Consider the following 23,360-nt stretch of genomic DNA (forward strand, 5'->3'; position numbering starts at 1 on the left):
AATGGAATTATAGCCCAATCAGTGGTCAACAAATTGGGAGTTAAAGGAATTGAGGCTGATAACTAAACCAAACCCCAAAAAGATTTTCACAGGTACAATTTGCCAGGCAAATGAGAATGGCATGAGGAAAGGAATACTGATTCACCTAAACAAAATGTCTATTTTTTGTATGCACACCTGGAAGGTATAAAGATTAGTTCTGTACCTCAACTATTATACATACACGAGAGCATTCTTTTTTCAGGAAACTTTAAAACCCTGGAAAAATGCAATATACATCAGCTCCTTTTGACAGATTCTGATAATACACACCTTTCTCTAACTCCCCTGTAGTTCAGGAACAGCAGTGGTTTTGTTCAATTACCCCACTTTTGTTCATAAATTTCTGGTTGCAGTAGCATAGTAGTACTCCACCAAAGGCAAAGTATTACAAAATTGTTTATTTTTCATATTTTATTCAAAAAAAGTGACAAATTTGATAACCTTTGTAAATACAGTGATTGATTAACATGCTAGTTTGAAAAACTTTAAAGGACAATATCATTTAGTCTACAGTCACTGCAAGCCAAAAGGTGTTTTACTTAAACACCTGCTTAAATCATATCTACATTCCATTGTTTTTGAAGTTTTAAATGTAAATTTGCAGCATTATATAAATACTAGTAGTAGTTGTACTGCTTCCTAAAGATCTAATACAAACACAGTACTGTGGACTAACTTTCAAGTTAGATTTCAATTAAACATTTTCCCTCATTTGTAGAATTATTCAAAAAGTATGTTGCAAAGATCATAAAAGCAGCATTCCCAAAGTCTGAAGGTATATACACAAAGGAATGGTTTGATTAAAAAATACATATGTCCAGAGGTGTAGTATTTGTAAAGGAGAAACATAACAGAAAAGATACATATAAAACAATAAAATCCCAAAATGCATATATAATCATATGAAGAAAATGATGATTGACAACTAGACGTTACTTCAAAGACTTGGATATTTTAAAATACAAATACTGCACAAAACAACATTACTAGAGCACGTCATTCATGTCTAGTGCCTTTTAAAGTGCGCCACCTAAGGATAAAGCTGCCTCATTGTATGTTTCACATTACTCAGAAAAAGCTATTGCAACATTTTCTATAAGGCAAACTTTAGTTGCTGCAGAACACTATATATTTTTATTTAAATACCCATTGATTGAACTCATGATGGATTACTTCCAAGAATGTGTGTGTTAAACTAGGATTCCTGGATGAAGGGTTGATGGAGCATTCAAGTGTTAGTAAGTCTGGGGTCATCACAAAGGTTTCCTCAGATCAATTACCCAGATCAATTACTAAACACAAAATAAAGTTTGCGGCTTGTCTGACCAGGTGTCACATATCAGCTGAACCCATAACTAAAAATTCACACAACTTGAAATCTCATTGGTTTCGTTGTCCCAAAAGCTTACTCAATGAGCAATCAATAAAAATATTGTGTCATGCAATTTTAAGTAATTTTTACATAGTATAATGCACATACAAGAACATCAATTATTGCAACATACAGCATAATGAAAGCTGCCTTGTTGCCAAGTCTATACGTAGAAGGCAAGTAGATGTATTCCATATGTTAAAGAAGCTTTATTGCACATAAAAACAATGTAAACATTACAAAAACATTTCTTGGTAACATTTTACTGTCCTGGTCAATGTACAGTAAATATTTATGGTAATGATTATAGTGTTACAAAGACATTTAAATGAGCCTGATGCACATTAGTGTTTCTTCCATGATGTGGCAACAGGCTGAACCTTCCATAATCTTAAAAGGGCCGGGATTAATATTTTATTTTTTTTAAGAGCATAGAGTTCCTATATCTTCGACACAATTTTTCTTCAACCAGCATGACAAAATGGTTATTTTTCATGCGAATACAGACATTGACTGCCAGTAGGTTATTCACCATGCAATGCACTATCGTGGAGCTTGATGGTGTTTTCATTTCCTGTCCAGATATGTGCATCCTTTCCAGCAGGATTGCTGGATAGCAAATGAATTATCGTAACACTGGTTGCTTTCCCCCCAACTTCCCCAGCTCAGGAGTAATGATGTCAGTTAGAGCATCCAAAAAGTACCTTGGCTGAGAAGTTAGCACAAATTAAACCTGTAATCTTCTGATTTATATGGCGCAAAGGCACACTGGGCAGTGCCAATACTCATTAAGCTTTTTTTAAAAAATGACACTATATTTTATAATTGTTCTTCAAAAGCAGGTGTGTAGTTTTTGTTTACAAAGATGGCACAGCATTTACAAATACTGATTCTATTAGCACTTTGCAGTGGTCAGCTGTGTACAATTCAAAGTATCACATCAGTTTGGTATTGAATTAAGAAAATAATGTGTTTTTATTCATTCAGGTTGACTCCTGTTTTGTGGTATGCTAATTTGTGTCCACATGTCAATTTGAAGACAATTATGAATTAACTTTCCTCACAGGGAAATTTGTAAACCAATCACAGTTGACATTTTAGCTCAAGGGTATAACATTATATATTGCCTCTATACCACATCAAAATAGTATTGCATTCTCAGAATTAAGTTTGATAATCCTTGGGGAAAATTACAGCTACATTTGTCCCGATTTTTGTTTTAGATACATATGTATAATTTGAACAGATTTGAAAAATATCCCTGCATGGAAAAGTTATTAGAAAACAAGATTTAAGCATCTGTAATCTGCAACTGTGGAACTAGCTATTTTCCTCAAGGATTAGGCCAAAATACCACCATTCAAAGAGCAATGCATACACATTTGTGTAGAATTCACATCTTTGCAAATCAATTGGACAAAGTGGAGCACAATGGTTTATATTTATCAACACCCTCCTTCAATTTCCTGCCCTCAAAGTGCCAACTCTTACTGAAAGAGCTGGAAGCCCTTCAATGCTTCACTTATATTACTTTTCACAATGTGGAAACCCATGCAGTGAGTCAGCAGGGTACTAGAACATGGAAGGCAACACAATGAAGCCCAGCATCCTTACCCAATGCCCATGCAAGAACATTTTTCAGCTGGACAGGAATAAGAATCTCACTTTTTATTCCACTCGATCACACAATTGTAGCACCTTAAGTACTGCCCTAGTTGAGTTTATCTAACTTATCACAAAGCAGGAGTCAAATCTAGGGCCTTCTGGGATGTAAGAATTTTATATTGAAATTTTAAAATTTAACTTGAGCAGCAAATTTATTTCTAGGTTAACCAATTATATAATAAAACCTATTTATCAATTTTTTTGGTACCCTTGCCCTCAAACAATTTAGATATGGTAAAGTGAACATTAAATAAGGAGAACAACTTAATTGTCAAGTCAGACAAAGTTTTTCTTTTACAAGCCACAAATCCTTTCACTTTCAGGCCACATTTTCCCCTCCCCAGGTTTAAGAATCTCAGAAGATACTGCTTTTTCAAACAGTAAAGCTGCCCTATTTTACTGTTGTGAAGAAAACAAAAATAATGGTATTTACTCCGGCATACTCCTAAGGTATTATGGCTCAGCATTAGGCTGATTCTTGGTCAGTCGGGGATATTTTTGGCCAGAAGTTAAGGTGTTATCTAGAATTCTCCCATTCATACATAGCATTGCAAGGATACAACTCTTGTTGCCCCTAATTTATACCACATCCAATCCAAGAATGCTTCATGCACACAACAGTGAAGGGAGGTTGGGGGGGTGGGGGGAAGAGACAAGAAGAAAGTAATTTTATTCCACAAAGATTTCCAATCAGTTGGTATTTTCTAAAATGGGATGCCCATTTCTAAAGGTGCAACCCATGGAATTCATCAAGCACACAGCATCAAGAGTATGTGCCTTCGATGACCTGCATAACAACTTCCTAAGCACATGCAGTTGAATTAGTTTTAATAGGATCATTTCTTATATTTGAAAAATCATATCAGCAATTAGAATAGTTTTAGAAATTTCCAGGGAAAAGGGGTAACTACTATGAAGCACAAATTTGGTTTACGGCAAGAACCCGAAAGCATTGGATGCAGAAAAATTTTGAACAATTATGTTGACCATTCAAATCCACATGTATAGATCTAAGGTTCAAAGAAGAAAAGCAAACTAATTAACATGATTTGAATATTGTTGGTTTATCATGTGGATGCCCACATATGACACATTGTAAAAAACAGAAAACACATGGGGAAAAAAATCCCAATTTTGCACATTCGTTGATGTAAACATCACTGCCATACTTTGGTTTTCATTCAGAAAAATCCATCGCTCCTCCCATCTGCTCTTGACTAAAGTACTTTCTTCTGCCAAGATACAAAGGTTCATTATTATAGAAACAAAAGGGAAGGTCAGATTCATTATTACTGACAATTAAACAGGATATTAGTCAGCAACATGAGTCTTATTCAGTTTAAAAATGGTTCCATTCAATTTCACAAAGCAAAAGAACAACAATGTAAAATGTTTAAAATCAGTTGTCACATTTCTCCAATATTACCATTTCTGGTCCTTTTTCATTCTCTTCAACTGCTGAGCCAAACCCGAGGCCTCCTTTTTTTTCAAACAACTGCATGGGAGTAGTGGATAGGGTATATATGGGAGCCCAATATTGGACGATGAACTCTGCAAGGTTGGGGACATGGAGGCTTGTTGGTCTTAACACCACACTGCATTTGAATAAATATTTCTAGATTTCCACCCAACACCCAACTAGATTGATTACCTGGCAAGCAGACAAGTTTGGGCATCTGGCATCACGACATCATAGCCATGGACCCTTAGAAAATAGTACCCAGCAGTCAGCATGTGGAGAGAGTTCCCTCATCAACATGGGAGAAGTAAGTGGGGTTTCCTTTCAATGGGGTTAGGGGATGAGGAGGAATGGTGGAGCTGGGGATTCACCAAAAATCATGGGAATTCTGGGACTCGGGAGGCGCAAAGACTTTTGAGGGGCCAAGACTACTCGAGGGGCCTGGAGAGAATACTCCTGCTTCTCCTAGCACACAAGGAGCTGAACAACATGCCAAGTTTCAAAACTTACGTGGGCACTGGCCAGGTGGCTGCTTTCTGTAGTTCTCCAAATGGATCTTAAAACTACTTTGTGGCACTGACAGTTCCTTGAGCATGAACTTTTAAATCTTAAGTAGGTGCCTGCCTGCTTTTAGCGGGAGCCTTGTCCATGACCGGAATTGGCACTGTAAATGTTACAACGGCCAGGAATTTTCTTCAATGATCTGCCTTCCATCATAAGTGGGGATGTTCATTGATGATTGCACAATGTTCAGCACCACTTGCCATTCCTCAGATACTGAAGCAGTCCATGTCCAAATGAAGCAAGACCTGGACAATATCCAGACTTCAGCTGACAAGTGGCAAGTAACATTCATGCCACACAAGTGCCAGACAACAGCCATCTCCAACAAGAAAGAATCTAACCGTCATCCCTTGATATTCAATGACATAATCATCACTGAATCCCCCACTATCAATATCCTGGGGGGGTTACCATTGATCAGAAACTGAACTGGACTAGGCATGTAAATACTTTGGCTACAAGAGCAGGACAGAGGCTAGGAACCCTACAGCAAATGACTCACCTCCTGACTCCCCAAAGAACATAAGAACAGGAGACCATTCGGCCCCTCAAGCCTGCTCTGCCATTCAATAAGATCATGGCTGATCTTCTTGTGTTTCGATTTCCACATTCCCATCTAACCCCGATAACCTTTGATTCCCTTGCCTAAAAAGAATCTATCTACCTCTGAATTAAAAATATTCAATTACCCTGCCTCCACCACCTGTCCACCATCAATATGGCACAAGTCAGGAGTGTGATGGAATACTCCCCACTTGCCTGGATGAGAGTAGCTCCAAAAACATTCAAGAAGCTTGACAACATCCAGGTCAGAGCAACCCCCTTGATTGGCAGCCATTTACTTCCTCCGCCATAGATACACAGTGGCAGTAGAGTGTCCCATATAAAAGATGCACTACAGCAACTCATCAAGACTCCTTAGACAGTACCTTCCAAACCCATGACCACTACCATCTAGAAGGACAAGGGCAGTAGGCACATGGAAACACCACCACCTGGAAGTTTCCCTCTAAGCCACTCATCATCCTGACTTGGAAAGATACCGCTATTCTTCACTATCGCTGGGTCAAAATCCTGGAATTTCCTCTCTAACAGCACTGTGGGTGCATCTATACCACAGCGGTTCAAGAAGGCAGCTCACCTCCTCAAAGGAAATTAGGGATGGGCAATAAATGCTAGCCTAGCCAGCAATGCCCACATCCCATAAATATTTTTTTTTAAAAATCCAAGGACTTAGAAGCAGGATCTCCAGTTTCAGGATATTTACCCCTGGAAGGGGTCAAGTAAGGGTTATATTGAGGCCTAAAAAATCAGCTACTTTACATTAACTAATACATTACATGCAATATATCTCTTTAAAGATTTTACTCACTTCCACATTAATGGTACTACATACGAACAAACATAAATTAAGAGTAGGACATTTGGCCCCTCCAGCCTGCTCAGCCATTTGATAACATTATGGCTGATGAAATTATGGTCTTGACTCCACTTTCCTGTCTACTTCCTATAACCTTTGACTCCCTTATTAACTAAGAATCTGCCTAACTCAGCCTTAAAAATATTCAAAGACCCTGCCTCCACTGCAGCCTGGGGAAAAGAATTCCACAAACTGACAACCCTCAATGAAAAAAATTCTCCTCATCTCCATCTTAAATGGGAGACCCCTTATTTTTAACTGCATCCCCTAGTTTTAGTCTCTTCCTTAAGAGGAAACATCCTTTTAGCATCCAACTGGTTAAGCCCCCTCAAGATCTTATATGTTTCATTATGATCACCGCTTATTCTTTTAAACTCCAGTGGATCCAGGCCCAACCTGTCCAACCTTTCCTCATAAGATAACCCCTTCATCAGTCAAGTGAACCTTCTCTGAACTGCTTCCAATGTAATTATATATTTTCTTAAGTATGGAGACCAAAACTATTCCAGATGTGGTATCAGCAAAGCCCTATACAATTGTAGCAAAACTTCCCTACTTTTATATTACTTTCCCCTTGCAATAAACGCCATCATTCCATTTGCCTTCCTGATCATTTGCATCTGCATACCAACTTTTTGTGATTCATGTACCAGGACACCCAGATCCCTCTGTACCACCAGGTTCTGCAATCTTTCTCCATTTAAATAATATACTGCTTTTTTATTCTTCCTGCCAAAGTGGACAACCTCATATTTTCCCACATTATATTCCACTTGCCAAAGTTTTGCCCACTCACTTAACCTATCAATATCATTTTGCAGACTCCTTATGTCCTCTTCACAACTTACTCTCCTACCTATCTTTGTGTCATCAGCAAATTTAGCAACCCACACATTAGGTCCCTTCATCCAAGTCATTGACGTAGATTGTAAATATTTCAGGGCCCAACACTGATCCCTCTGGCACTCCACTAGTTACAGCTTGCTAACCTGAAAATGACTGTTGCTGTACTAATGAAATCACAGCAAGCAATCACTATCTTTAAATATGAAAGCCTATGTAACGCAAACACAAGAACAACTTTATCAAATACTTAATTTAGACCACATGAATGTCACATTTCTGGATTTCCATCTATTCTACTGGGAAAGGAATGTTAGTTTAAGCTACAATATAATTTAGATATCTAAGATTCAAAGATTTTAATGCAGTAAGTATTAGCACGTTTTTTCTAATTCAGGGGAGCAGTCTTGTAGATATTTAAACCACCAGAATGAAGGAACGTCTCTAAGCTCTTGAAAGATTGAGCCAGCCACCAAACTAATTATTTTTATTAGATCGAGACAAATAAACTGCTGGCACATTCAGATGATTCTGGGCAGCAAATGTAGTTCTGGATGAAAGGAGTCTTGAAACATTAACTCTGTTTCTCACCACAGATGCTGCCTGACCTGCTGAGTTTTTAAAGCATTTTTCTTTTTATTACTTATGTGTGGTCACTTCTGTTTTGCCTGCGACCACTCGAGGCCTGATCTGGTTTCCATTATGTGGAGGATGTTACCAATTTAACTGGCAACCCTATTGGTCTGGGTCAGGGAGCAAGCAGAAAACAAGACGCCTGAATTCCAGTGAATACGAGATAGCAAGAAAGTCTGAGTCTGAGTGAGATCCAATAAGCAAGGACAAACTTGTCAATTTTAAATACATCAATTTGTTGCCTGTAAAGTAGAGCAGATTAACATTCATGTCTGGTCTTGTATCATTAAAATAAAATGAATCCACCCACTGAAAGTTTGCTGAAGCATGTGAGGATGTGGAAAGACACAATACCCAGTTCAGATCATACATTCGCAGGTTATGCCATTATATAAATGGATATTCAAGCCTACTCCGGCAAACCATGTCTCACACCTGGATGAGTTCAGCTCCAACAACACTCAAGAAGCTTGACACCATCCAGCACAAAGCAGCCCACTTGATTGGCACCTCATCCACAAACATTCATACCCTCACATCGATACACAGTGTCAGGAGTGTGTACCACCTACAAGATGCACTGTAGCAACTCAACAAGGCTCCTTAGACAGCACTTGCAAACCCACCACTATTACCATCTAGAATGACAAGGGCAGCAGATACATGGGAACACTACCACCTGGAAGTTCCCCTCCAAGCCACTCATGATCTTGACTTGGAAATATATCACCGTTCCTTCACTGTCGCTGAGTCAAAATCTTGAAATTCCCTAACAGCACTGTGGACATACCTATACCACAGGGAATGCAGCGGTTCAAGGAGGCAGCTCACCATCACCTTCGAGGCAATTTGGATGGGCAATAAATGCTGACGTCCACACCCCGTGAATAAATAAAAAAAACACCCACTTAACTTGTAAGTGCACCCATCCTCATCTGTCTATACATTTCTCACCGCCCCATTTCTCCATCCAGCATTGACTCTCACTCTCATCTTTACGCAATGTCATGTCTCTTGCTCATAGTGACCCTCAACAAATGCTCTCCATCCATCTATTCAATAAATGGCAATATTCTCACTCATAGATCTCACCCTTTCTTGCAAGAGATTAGAACACAAAATATCAGAGGCAGATAAAAAACCAAAATGACCTTCCAGCCATTTCTCAACTGACAGCTGGACATTAGGGGAGTTTCGGCATGTTTGGCCATCAGAGATGGAGCCCCCCCCCACCCCACCCCAACTAATGGGGAAATAATTAAATACCAGACAGCCACATGGCATAGAACAGTCATTCATATTGACTTGATGTCAGCAGCTGAGTAAAACATGGTCATGAAACATTTTTACTCAGGAGTTCTAATTCTGAATTTTAATCTCCTATAGTGTCCACAGGCGGTGGTCAGGACAAAGATGCTGCCGACTCTTCAGAGGAGTTCACACATTCTGAGGGTGCACCATCACAGGGCTTATGCAGACCTTGCACTAGCTTAGACACTCTCAAATCACAAGAAAGAGCAGAAGACGACGACAGGGATGGCAATGCAGGATTGGAATGCATAGGATCCTCCAAGCTCTGCTCAGCTAAACACAAATGCAGTATTCCAGGGACGCCAAAAACAGGGTTCTTCTGGATCAATAGCAAAATGTGTACATGAATCCATGCCAGCTCTCTGTAGAGCAATCCATTCAGTCCCAGTCCTCTGTTCTATCCCCATGGCCGTGCAAGTTTACTTCCCTCAAGTGCCTATCCAATTTCCTTTCAAACTGATTGATTGCCTCCCTTTCCATCACCCTTGTAAGTTATGAGAAACTACTTCCATTGGCTGAAGGACCAAAAACCAGAGGAAAACCAATTTACGGAGATTAGCAAACGAAACACAGGCTAAACAGGGAAAAACTTTTTTATGCAGCGAGTGGTTAGGATTTGGAATGCAAAAGGGAGCTGGAAAATCATCTAGAGGGAAAAAAGTTGATGGGCTACAATGAAAAGGCAGGGGAACGGGACTAGCTGAGTGGCTCTTACAGTGACCTAAGGACATGATGGACCAAATGTGCTGCAACCTTTCCATGATGGGATTCTATATTTATTACCACTCACTGTGTAAAAAAGTTCTTTCTCACTCCCCACCACCTTCCCTCCCAGCATCTTTTGCCCAAAACCTTAAATCTATGTTCCCTAGTCCCTGTACCAGCAGCTACTGGCAACAGTTTTTCTTTGTCTGCCTTATCTAAACCTGTCATAATCTTGTACACCTTTATCAAATCTACCCTCAATCTCCTCTGCTTCAAGGAGAATCCCAACTTTCCTAAGCTAACCTAATGAAATCCCACATCTCTGGAATCATTCTGGTAAATTTCCTCTGCACCCGCTCAAGGAGCTTCACATCCTTCCTAAAGCGTGGTGACCAGAACTGGATGCAATGCTCTAGTTGTGGTTTAACCAGAGCTTTATAAAGGTTTGGCATAACTTCCCTACATTTGTACTCAATGCTTCTATTGACAAAGGCCAAGATCCTATATGCTTTGCTAATTACCCTCTCAATATGTTCTGCCATATTCAAAGACCTATGCACATGAACCCTGGGTTCTTTTGTCTCTCCACAGTCTTTACAACTGTCATTGAGTCTATATTGCCTCCCACTATCCCTTCGTCCAAAATGCATCGACTTGCACTTCTCTGAATTAAATTCCTTTTATACACTCCTTCAGGCTATCATCATTGGTCCCTCTTCCTATACATACTACTCAACATCCTACACTCCTTCCTGTTCTCACCTTAGGTTCGAATATAAACAGCTAGGTGGCAGTGGAAGCAGCAGAGCCCACAGCATTGCAGGAAAGGGACTCAAAAGCAGATGAACAAAAAATCAAGGAGTCATGTCACAAGGCAGCAGACAGGTTGGTTGCTACTAAAGTTTCATTTTGTTCTTTAAGTTCAGGAGGTGCATTAAACTCTGAACTAGCTCTAAAGTTAGTATTTCTAACCTAGTATCATTTAATTAAATAAACTAGATAAATGAATTAACTCATAGAAGCAAAATAATCAATTGAACTGATTAAAACTAATTAAACAGTTAGAAATAGAAGGACAGGGAGTCAAGGACAGCCATAGCTACAGCACGTGAGAGTAGCTTCTGGACAGCAGTGCAGTCCAGAATAACCACATCCGTAATAAACATCTGCAGCTCAAGGAACTTTAACTCGGAGTTGTGGGATCGAAATCTGAGCTGCAGACATTACAGGACATCGGTGGTGGTGGTGGTGGTGGTGGTGGTGGTGGTGGGGGGGGGGGGTGGAATTACCTGGACATTTTGTTCTGGGAGGCAGTGGCATCCCTTAGGTTAAATCGTACTTTAGGTCAGTAAGGGCAGGGGGTATGACTGAGTCAGGCAGGTATGCAGAGCCAGCATGTAATGATGGAGGAGTCTCAGCCCTTGTCTTTATCCAACAGGCAGGAGGTACTAGCTGCCTATGTGGATGAGAACAAGATGGCAGGATGGATGGGCAAACTGACCAAAGCACCATCATGCAGGTGCCCACTCAAAACGAAGGAGTGAAAAGAAAATAAGTAGTGATAGGGGACAGCATAGAATGGGTAAAAGATATTGTTCTCTGTCATCGAGAGTGGGAGTTCCAGTTGTGTTGCCTGCCAGGGTGTGGGACATCTTGTGGATGGAGAAGAGCTTACAAAATCTTAGAATGGTTACAGCACAGATGGAGTCCATGTCTGTGCAGGTTCTCTGTGAGAGTAACTCAGCTAGAACCGCTACCCCAACTTTTCCCACAGACCTGCAAATACTCTCTCTTCAGGTAATTATCCAATTCCAAGTCAAAGTGACAATTGTATCTGCATCCACCAAACTATCATGCAGTGTATTCCAGATCCTAACCACATGCTGCATCAAGCTTTTCCTCAGGTTGTCTCTGGTTCTTTTGCCAATCACCTTAAATCAGTGTTCTCTCGCTCTCAACCCTTCCGCCAATAGCAACAATTACACCCTATGCACCCTGTCCAGGCCCCTCATGATTTTGAACAATTCTATCAAATCTCCACATAGCATTTTCTTCTCTCAGGAGATCAGCCCCAACATTGCCAATCTATCCACATAATTGAAGTCTCTCTTCCCCAGAACCATTCTTGTAAATATTTTCTGCACTCTCTCCAATGCCTTCACATCCTTCTTAAAATGTGGTGCCCAGAATTAGATAATGTTCCAGTTGACACTAAAACAGTGTTTCATAAAGGTTCACAACACCTCCCGCTCCCGTGCTTTTGTACTCAATGCCTCTATTTATAAGGCCTAGGATCCCATATGCTTTATTAACTGCTTTCTCAACCTGCTTTGCCATGTTTGACAATTTGTACGCATATATCCCAGGATCCCTCTGCACTCCCTTTAGAATTATCTTCTTTATTTTACTTTGTCATTCCTCATTCTTCCTACCAAAATGTATCACTTGATGATATTAAGTTTCATTTGCCATGTGTCTGTCCATTCTAACAGTCTTTGTCCTTTTGAAATCTATCATCATGCTCCTCACAGTTCAGAATACTTCCAAGTTTTGCATGGCCTGCAAATGCGAACTGCACACCCAAGTCGCAGTCATTCCAGATGAAGAAAAGCATTGATCCTAATACCCACCTCTAGGGAATTGTGTTACGTACCATCCTCCAGTCCAAAAAACAACTTTTCACCATTACCATTATTCAGGCAACTTTATGTTCATGTTGTCCCTGTCTCCTTTATTCCATGGGCATCATCTTTGCTGACAAGCCTGTTATGTGACACTTCATTAAACATCTTTTGGAAATCCAAGTACACCACTTCAACTGCATTAACCTCATTAATCCACTCTGTTACCTCAAGGAACTCAGTAAGCTGTTAAACACAATTTGCCCTTAAGTCCATACTGGCTTTCTTTAATGAATCCATATTGGTCCAAGTGATTATTAATTTTGTCCTGGAACAACATTACTAAAAGCTTTCCCACCACGGAGGTCAAGCTGACAGGCCTGCAGATGTTGGACTTATCCTGTCATCTATGATGAATTCACATTTTCGGCTTCATCATATTCTTGATTTCTTTCCTCATCCAGGGAGCTCTGGGTTTGTTTGGTCATTTCCCACTTGGGGAAATGTACCTTGGCTGTGTCCAAATTATCTCCTCTTTAAATGCAGCCCTTTGTTCAATTATAGTTTCGCCACCAATGTTTGATTCCAAATCATCTGGGCCAAATCCATTTTCACCCCGTTGAAGTTGCCCCATTCCACTGCCTAATTGCTTATTTTTACACTAGATTGTTGCTTGTATTTCTCCATAGCTAGCCTAAACCTTATGACACTGTGATTACTGTCCCCTAAATGTTCCTCTGCTGCACTTGATCCACTTGGCCCACCTCATTCCCAAGGACAAGATCCAGCAATGCCCCATACTTCATTGGACTGGAAACATACTGATTAGAAAAGTCGCCTGGAAGTACTTCTGAACCTCTCTCCCCTGTATCACTATCTCAGACTTTATGAAGATAATTACATTCTTCCATTATAATTACTATACAGTTTTGCACCTCTCTGTAGTTTGAAAATTTGTTCATCTATATCTTTCCTATTAGGTGGCATTTAGAATACCCTTAGCTGCATAATGGTATTTCTATTGTTTCTTAGCTCCAACCATATAGATTCTGTCCTTGGCCCCACTAGGGCATCTCTTCCCAGCTCAATAATATGACCCTTAATTAATACTACCACCACCACTTCTACTTTCTTTCCTTCTCTATCTTTACCAAACATTTTGTATTCAGGAATATTTCATACCCGATCTTGCACTTTTTTGAGTCACGTCTCCAATATTACCACATCATCATATTCCCCCACAGCTCACCAACCTTTTTAACCACTCTAAGCATTCACACACATATATCGCAAAGGAATTTAGGTCTTAAGATATTGCCTCTTCATCTAATCCCACTTAACAACTTACAATTTCTTACTCTATTGCCATCTGTCCCTTCCAATTCTTTGTACAGCTTGCTTTTCCTCTATTATTATCAACTGGTTCCCACCTCCCTGTCAAGTTAGTTTAAATCCTTCCCAATACCACTAGCAAAATGTCCTGCAAGGGCATTGCTTCTAAGAGGAGGGGTGGGGGGGATCCAATTGGTGTGTGCTCCACATAGGATCCAAGATATATGTAGAACAAAAATGACGTTCTGCGGTGGGAGTTTGAGGAACTGGTGTGAAGGAATTCAGCTATAACTATGGAGCTATAAGAGAATCCAACTATAAGTACAGAGTTGTAAGATTAAGACTGTGATTCTCCTATGAGATTGAGATCAAAAATTAAAAGCAGAGTTCATCTCTGGCCAAAGGTTTAAAAGTTCATAAACATGCCTGGGCATAATTGTGTGCTCAAGGGCACCAACATCCTGTAGCATGGAATATGGTATATCCTCGAACACAAGGCAGTCCTGAGAAAAACAGGAACTGGCCTCCACATCACCTCAGCAAGGGCATTAATAAATTGTAAGATACTAAATCTAACAATGAATTACCTTAAGGATGACCCTCAATAATTTGTCAACTGAATCCTGAAAACCGAGCGTAGTGACCATTATCTACCTCAGTATCCAGTTTGAAGAATGTTGACAAAGAAAAAGGATTTTGCCCATCATGACCGCTCAACATGCGTCCTACTGATCCATGTCTTATGGTATAAATACTGGAACCACACAGTAGGATTTTTAGATTTTTTGAATTCACTCGTGTCTTTCAAGCATTGCTACTGTAGTGTAGTAATGATAGTCCTCCCTTAATTGGGATAGATTCTCTTGCTAGACTCAGTAGCTTTCCACTCGGGGATTTAAGATATATATGACTTTAAATATTGAAGGATATCTTAAACATCTCTCTAACATTAATAAGGCTTGTATTCTCTAATAGAAACAAGATGATATTTTCTTTTCCTAGAACTAAGAATGTTGGGGGGTACCATCAAAAGTGAATTGCATGTTCTGTTCTTTAATAAACCTTTATATAACCTGGGAAATATAGTCTCTCATATAGCCTTCCGTATCCAAACTCAAAAACCCATCTCCGTTCACTCTTCAGTGGAGAGTTACACTGTTGAGGAGAGATGTTCGTATCCTTATTATATCCATTATAATCTAGCTAAGATGTGTTAAAAAAAGCTATCTGGTGGATGATTATATTTTCTAGCAGTTCCGTTCCTTTAGGGAGGGTCAGATCATCCACTTCACTGGGTTCCAATTAATAAAGCAGAACATCAAAGGTAATAATCATTGCATTACAGCTTGAGACATATGCATACTGATTTAGGGTTAAGCAGCTTAGAGAATTAAATGTGTGGTTCAAAGAATGGGCAGAAAAAAAAGGGGTCCCAATCTATGGAGCATTGACAGTAGTACTGGAGAATGAAGGAGATATACTTTGTTGGGATGGGCACCACCTAAAGAGGACAAGGATCAACATCTTGGTGAATGTATAACTGGACTGTGGCTAGGACTTTGAACTAAAAGAGAGAGGTAGGGAGGGGTCAGGTAAAAGGAAATTTAGAAAACTAAACAGAAAAGTCAAGGTGATAGAACAATGGAGTGTAAAGACAAGCAGAATGGGAGCGGGGTGACAGAGCATTTAATGGTAATATTCGCTGATGCACTAAGGTCCATGCAAAGAATAGTGGTAAAAAGTGAAATTTAAAGTTCTTGATCTGAATGCACAATCGATTTGTAACAAGCTAGACAAACTAGTGGCACAAATAGAGATAAATGGGTTTGAGTTAATCACCATTACAGAGATATGGGGCAGCATTTTCCCGTCGGCGAGCAGGGCCCGCTCACTGTCAGGTAAAATTTCACGTGGTAACGCCAGGCAGGTGTCCCGACATCAGCGCATGTTGTTTAGATTTTCAGTTCATGGGCGTGCAGCTGACTCAGCTGCATGCCCGCCAAACTGTCAAAGGCCTATTAAGGCCATTTAAAACCTAAATAACTCAATTAAATGAGCTGCCCATCCAACCTTAAGGTTGTGGGGCAGGCGAAGAGCCGAGGCGGCCTTTGCATTTTTCATGAAACCTCATCCACAGACGGGATGAGGTTTCATGAAGTGTTTTAAAATCTAATAAAAAGTTTTATATTAATTCTTCGATATATCCCAGCTCATCTGGCAATGTCACATGAGGGGACATGTTTTAAAAGTTTTTATCTTCATTTAAATTTTAAAACCTTTGATCTCCCTGAGGCACCTCTGCGCTGCACGTGAAAGAATGCACTCCTGACTTAGGCAACACCACCCCCCCCAACCCCAACCGCACAGGGAGCGCTCAGCACTTCTGGGTGAGCATCACACTGGGCGGGCCTTAATTGGCCCGCCCACATAAAATGGCGGCGCAGCCCTGGCTGGGGGTGCCAATCGGGTTTGCGCCCACCCCCGCACAACCCCCCTGATAGGGGAAAATTTCTGCCCCTGGTTGCAAGTTGAAGGAGGTAGGGAAATAAATATACCCAGGATTCGTAACGTTTCACAAAGACTGGCAGAAAAGAAACAAAGAACTAGTCCTGATAATAAGAGATGACCTAAGAACGGTAGTAAGAGAAGACCTTGGCTCAGAAAATCAGGAAGTAGAATCAGTATGAGTGCAGATCAGGAGTAACATAGGTGGAAATAGATTATAGGCCTCCTAACAGGAGTTATATTATTAAACAAGACACTTATCAATAAATAATTGGAGTTTATAACAGAGGCAATGCAATAATAGTAGGGAACTTTAATAATAGATGAGACAAATCAAATTGGCAAAGTTAGTCTGTAAGATGAATTTGTAGATTATTTTGACAAGTTTCCTAAGAGTAATACATTGTGAAACCAACTGTGAATAAAGCTATTTTTGATTTAATAAGACAGGGTTAATTAGTAATCTCACACTAAAAGATCCTTTGGGGAAAAGTGATCACAATGCAGTTAAATTTCATATTAAGTTTGGCAGTGTACTTGGGACAAAAACAAGAATCTTAAACGTAAAAGTCAATGACATAGATATGAGGGGGGAGCCGGCTCAAGATTGGATAAATAGATTATAAGGTTGCGGTGGTAAATATTTAAAGAAAGGATTCAAAATTTTCAACAAAAATACAATCCATTAAAAACAAAAATTCAGCAAGAAAGATAATCTGTGACTTATTAGGGAAGTTACAGTTGTACTAGATTAAAGAAGAATCTTATAATGTTGTGAAGAATAGCACTAAATCTGAGGATTGGGAGAGTTTTAGAAATGTGCAAAAGTTGATCAAAAACATGGGAAATGATTTTTTGGATTGGCACGCGGGCATGAGCAGTGGGCCCGGAGTGGCCAGGGAACAGATCGCCGACCACAATCAGTCCCCGACTGCAATTTCATACTGGCTGGCTAATTAACAGCCAGCCAGCGTGAAGCGTGTGCCAAAATGATCAGCGCTGCCTGGGTTAGGGGTGGGAGGAGGGCGTGCGCTGAAGTCAGCGCAGAGGAGCACTCATAGAAAGCTCACTGAAGGCAGAGAGCAGTTTCAGGGAGTTGAAGACTTCAAAAATATCAAATAAAGCTTTTTAAATCCGGCAAAAAATGTCCATGCAACACAAGCAGTCATCTGAGCATAGACATAAAAATTCTGTGCATAGATTTTTATTTTTTAATTTAATAACGGAAACCTCACCCCACCCTTGGATGAGGTTTCCTGAAAAATGCAAAGGCCACCTGGCCAATTCGCCCACCTGCCAACTGTAATGAACGGGTAGCGAAAAATCCTGGTTAATTGCGCCATTAATGGGCTTAATAGCCCTCTTAATTGTCGGCGGGCGCGCTTCCAAGTTTAGCACGTGCCTGCTGACTGAAATATCGTGCAAGTGCGTAATAACGTTGGGACGCTCGCCCGACATCATCACATGCTATTTTATGCTCGAGCGTGTCGGGCACACGCCTGCCTGCTCAGCAAAAAAATTCTGGCCATGATGGAAAGGGCCAAATAGAGTGTAAGAGTAAACTAGTAAGCAGGAAATTGGAGTTGACGTAGACGATCAGCCATGATCATACTGAATGGTGCAGTGGGCTTAAAGGGCCTTATGGTCTACACCTGCTGCTATTTCTTACATTACTAGTCTCAATTAAATGAGTCTGCAGTTCCCCTCTACTATTCCCTTTAAACTGTTCATTCAGCCCATAAAACCTGCATCCAATTCTCCTAGAGGAGCAACATAAAATGCCCCCTCCTCTACTTCAGATAACTATCTCACTGCCCCCTCACCCACACGCCACTTACCCCCATCCCATAATAAAGTTTCTCACCATCCTATCAAAACTGTCAAGACTATCATCATCAGGCCTCCCACTGGCCCCTCCTCCCTAACAACTAACATGCTCGTCTTTTAGCACTTTATTCTATCATCTCTGATCTCTTTTTTAAAAATCCTCATCATTCATCATCCTCAATACCCATGTCAACTTCTCCACCAAGATTCCTCCTATTTCTCTTCATGTAGAGGTTAGGGGAAGTGGCCCTTCAACTTCAGCAAATTTCAACCTACAACTCAACTGAATCCCTTCTCTGCAAGGCTTTCCTGATTGTCATACCATAATCTTGGAGATCACCTCAACTTTGTCATCTCTTATGGCCTCAAATGAATCTAGAGATCGCCATTACTGATCAGGCAATCTTTGACTCTTTATCAACCACTCACTCTCACGCATTGCCTCAAATTCTACTTTTCTCGCTAAATGCTCATGGAAAAAATTTGCCCTTACTTATGGCTATCCATCCGTCAAAACATCTGCTGATGCTGTTGTTGATCTACTTAACTCACTTTTTCACCTCTAACTTCAACACCTTTACTTGCAACAAACCAATCAATATCAACAATTCTCATCAGCCCCACATTCACTCTTAAAAAATCTCAAAATCTAGCTATTTGATCTAATGTTTAGTTACCTCTCCTAATCTTTTTTGTCTTGGTTTGGCATCTATTTTCATCACACCCATTTGTGAAGTGCCTTGGGGCACTTTTACATGAGACATGCTATATAAATCCAAGTTGCAGTAATCGCAGTATATGTAGTTATGCAACTCTAAAGAATCTAGAGACTAAACACATAAGTGGGTACATCTCTTCAAGGTAATGTGTTTATTCTATTATACATGGAAGATAAACTAATCAAAAGAATGAGGACAATGAAAGGCACGCCATAATGCACTAACTTTCAAATTTCTAAAAGTATCAGAAAATACCTTACCCAAATACAAAACTCACTGCATATCTTTTGTTTCCTGCAATGTTTCCTGAAAACAAAAAAATTCAGAAATATTAAAAGTGAACATACTTCTGAAAACACAAGGATTAATTAAGCAGGATATCCAAGCAGAATACATCTAAAATGTAAAATATCTTCTCTAACAAATGGCTTAGAAGTATATAGGCAATCGTCAGTACAACCAGCCACCAAGGCAGAAAGTCTGATGAAAGGTCACAGCTTTGAAACATTGGCTGGAATTTTGTCCTCACAACTGGCCAAGGGTGACCATATCTCGGCCATCTCCAGAACCTGGAGCCGCATTTTATGGAGGTCAGGCAACTAAGTGATTAACCTTTGGGGTTTCCAACCCTAGGAACTGCAGGCCAATTGAAAGGCCAGCAGCTCAGTAGTCCCGGCAGCAGCATCAGGAATGGTGGCCATGCTGAGACTGCACCTGGAAGAGAAGGAGACCCTGAAAGGACGCCACCTTTCCAACTAGGTAAGTGGACCCTGGGGGGCCGGGGCCAGTCAGGCAGGCCCCAGCGAGGAGGAGGTAGGGTTGGTGAGGGCAGGCACAGCTGTTGCTGTGTTGGGGCTCTTTGCGGTCCAAAGAGTGCCCAAAAGGAGGTCCCCGACCTCACTGGACAGTCTCCCCACAAGCCAAGGTGCCTTCCTACCACCGCCACACGCCCACCAAAACACACACCCCCCCCCCCGACTGCCACTAGTAAATGCTAGCAGAGATGGAAAGGACGAAGCCCTCAATTGGCCACATAAGTGGCACAACTGTCCTCTCAGCGAGAGGGCCATCTGGCATCTACCCCATAGCTGGCAAAATAGCATGAAGTTGAAAGGACACTCCACCCCTACCTTTCCTTGTCATCTTATGGTCCTCCCTGCCTCCGAGCCCATCCCAAAGGCAGGTAAAATTCAGCTTCCTTCTCAACATAAGTTCCAATGTTATTTGACCTTATATTATACATGTCTAAAACACATCCATTCCATTCTGATCAGATGAATATAACTTATGAAGCAACTACACAAATCTACCAGTTTCAAGTTTACTCTTCTGCCTAGGAAACTTGTAAGACACTATTGACATCAGCTCTTTCAGTAACAAGTGTTCACAAAAAGGTTACATGATTTCAATAAAAAGTCTCTTATCAAAGTTACACATTACTTCAAATACTATGCTACAATAAACCTGGGAGTTTTTCAAAGACAACGTATACTTGCATAGTACCTTAACATAATGGAACGTCCCAAGACATTTCACAGGAACATTTTGGAACAAAATATACATGAAACCACATTAAGGAGATATTAGGTTAGATGACCAAAAGCTTGGTCAAAGAAGTAGGTTTGAAGGAGTGCCTTAAAGAGGAAAGAAAGATAAAGAGGCAGAGAAGTGTAGGGTGAGAAAGAGCAACTGAAGGCATGGCCAACAATAGTGGAGCAATTAAAATTGGGGATGCTCAAGGGGCCAGAATTAGATGAACACAGATATCTCGGAGGGTTTTGAGGCAGGAGAAGATTACAGAGGTATGGAGGGGCGAGGCCTTGAAAAGATTTGAAAACAAGAGTGAGAACTTTAAAATTAAGACATTACTTGAATGGGAGCCAATGTAGGTCAGTGAGCACAAGGGTGATAGGGGAATGGGACTTGGTTAGAGTTAAGACATGGGCAGCTGGGTTTGGATGACCTTAAGTTTACAGAGGGTAGAATGTGGGAGATCAGCCAGAGTGCCAGAATACTCAAATTTAGAGGTAACAAGGGGTTTCGACAGCTGAGATGGAGCAAAGTTGGGAGATTTTACGGCAGTGGAAATAAAATTGCAGAATGACTGATAACTGAAAAGCAAAATACTTAGAAAACTCAGGAATACTTCTATTTATCTATGTGACAAAAAACAACCAAGTTTTGTTGTTTTAAGTGAATCGCTCTCCAACCTTTCACTTACCTCTTTTACGTCCAGTTTTCCTGGTGAGTTTGGTATTTCCTGGCTGTCTGAATTTACACACGTATCTGCCTGGATACTAGCACCATCTGGAGGTGCAGAAAGCAACACCTTTTGATCATTGGCATTGGATTTAGGATCAACATGTGTAACACGAAACCTAGGAGGATAAAACAATAGGATTGGGTCACCCACACAAGTACAAATACAAGTTTGATATTTACATCTTAGTGAATCCCTCTTTCCATCTAGACACCAATTTCTAATTCCTTGAAAAATGTACTACTCTCCAAATGAAAATACACTCAATGCAATGCGTCCCTTTGCACTGTGTCATGAAGACTGAGGTTGAGAATTTGCCATGATACAGAACTCAACTTGTAATACAGTGTTCAGTTTGCTGGCAAAGAAATTAATTTTACCCAACAGAAGCCCACAAGGATTAAATGTGCATTAATGTAATTCACTAATGGTTCTCTTCTACACAGGCCAACAACTCCACACAAAGCAAAGACCAAAACCATTGGTTCCGACTTACAGGTGAACAGTTGCTCCTCGAGGTACTGACACCAAGACTTCAGGGTTAGACGTGGAGAATCTGATATACTCTTCACAGTTGGTAGCCCTTTTCATACCCAAGGAGTCAGAGTCATTACAGTGCAGGAGGTGGCCATTCAGCCCATTGAGTCCATTGAGTCCATGCCAGCTCTCTGTCGAACAGTCCAGTTAGTCCCATTCCCCGCCTCTGTCCTCATAGCCCTGCAAGTTTATTTCCCTCAAGTCCCTATGCAATTTTGTTTTTAAAGCAGTGATCATCTCTGCTTCTTCTTGGATCCTCATGGGCAGCGAGTTCCAGGTCACTACCACTTGCTGCATAAAAAAGCTCTTCCTCACATCCAACTTGTATTTCTTGCCCAAAGCCTTAAATTTGCATCCCCTAGCCCTCGTATCATCAGCTAATGGGAAGAGCTTCTCTTTGCCAACCTTACCTAAAGCTGTTATAATGTTGCACGCCTCAATCAAAACACCCTCGATCTTCTTTGTCCCATGGAGAACAATCCCAGCTTCTCTAACCTAGCCTTATAACTAAAATTCCCCATCCCTGGAACCATCCTGGTAATCTCCCTCACACACTTGCATCCTTCTTAAAGTATGAAGTCCAGAACTGACCAGATCCAATGTTTAACCAAGCTGATACTAACCCTCCCATTCCATGAGCCTTAATTTGTTAACCAGCCTTTTGTGTTATACTTTGTCAAACACTTTTTAAAAAAATTCATGTGGACAATATCAACAGCATTCCCTTCATCGATCTTTTCTGTTACCTCTTCAAAAAATTCAATTAGATTAGTCAAGCATGATCTGTCTTTCACAAATCTGTGCTGGCTACCCTTAATGAATTTAAACCTCTCCATGTGCCTATTGATTTTTTTCCCTGATGACTATTTTAAAAATCTTACCCACAACTTATGTTAAACTGTATGGTCTGTAATTACTAGGAATATCTTTACACCATTTCTTGAACAATTTGCCACTTACTAATCCTCTGGCACATCTTCTGAACCTAGGAGAGATATCTCCATTCCCACTTCCCTTAGCAACCTGAAATGCAAGCCATCCAGACCAGGTGACTTATCCACTCTTAAGCACAGCAAGTCTTTCCAGTATGCCTTATCAATTTTCACTCCATCCATTACCTCTATTACCTCCGCTAATACTGATACTTTGTCCACATTTTCTTTTTTTAGTTAACACTAAGACAAAGTACTCTAACTATTCTAGCCTTGCCCTGCACCTCAAAGCATATATCACCTTCTTTGTCTTGAATAAGCCCCACCCTGCCTCCTACTACCCGCTTACTATTTACATGCCAGGAGAACATTTTTGGGTTGCTTGTTATGTTAATTGACATTCTATGATACATGACGTGCTATTGCATTGATGACTTTATAAACTGGAAAAATACTTGGGTGCTAAGAGCTCAATTTAATGCTGCAATAGAATGTTTACACATTTAATATAAAGAAAAATAAAAAGATACTTATACTTATATTGGAGGCAGTACAGCAAAGCTTCACTACAGTGGTCACTGGGATGAGAGGATTGATTATTTTGAAATGCTGA

The 23,360-nt window shown here is 40.5% G+C and overlaps 1 protein-coding gene across 3 annotated transcripts in view; it reads right to left on the reverse strand.

The window, feature by feature from the left end:
* Window positions 1-438: 438 nt before the first annotated feature.
* rell1 (RELT like 1) overlaps window positions 439-23,360 on the reverse strand; it is a 78,662-nt gene continuing 55,740 nt past the window's right edge. The window contains exons 6-8 of one of the 3 annotated variants that reach the window (XM_041195317.1): window positions 21,240-21,396; window positions 19,296-19,324; window positions 439-4,311 (exon numbers count right to left, since the gene is read on the reverse strand). In XM_041195317.1, the coding sequence (XP_041051251.1) occupies window positions 4,257-4,311; window positions 19,296-19,324; window positions 21,240-21,396 (241 nt within the window). In that variant the 3' untranslated portion in view covers window positions 439-4,256. Of the gene's footprint in view, window positions 4,312-19,278; window positions 19,325-21,239; window positions 21,397-23,360 lie in introns of all 3 variants that reach the window. The other 2 variants (XM_041195335.1, XM_041195325.1) reach the window with 2 other exon arrangements.

The sequence above is a fragment of the Carcharodon carcharias genome, chromosome 1 (assembly GCF_017639515.1).
Source record: "Carcharodon carcharias isolate sCarCar2 chromosome 1, sCarCar2.pri, whole genome shotgun sequence".
NCBI classification, from domain to species: Eukaryota; Metazoa; Chordata; class Chondrichthyes; order Lamniformes; family Lamnidae; genus Carcharodon; species Carcharodon carcharias.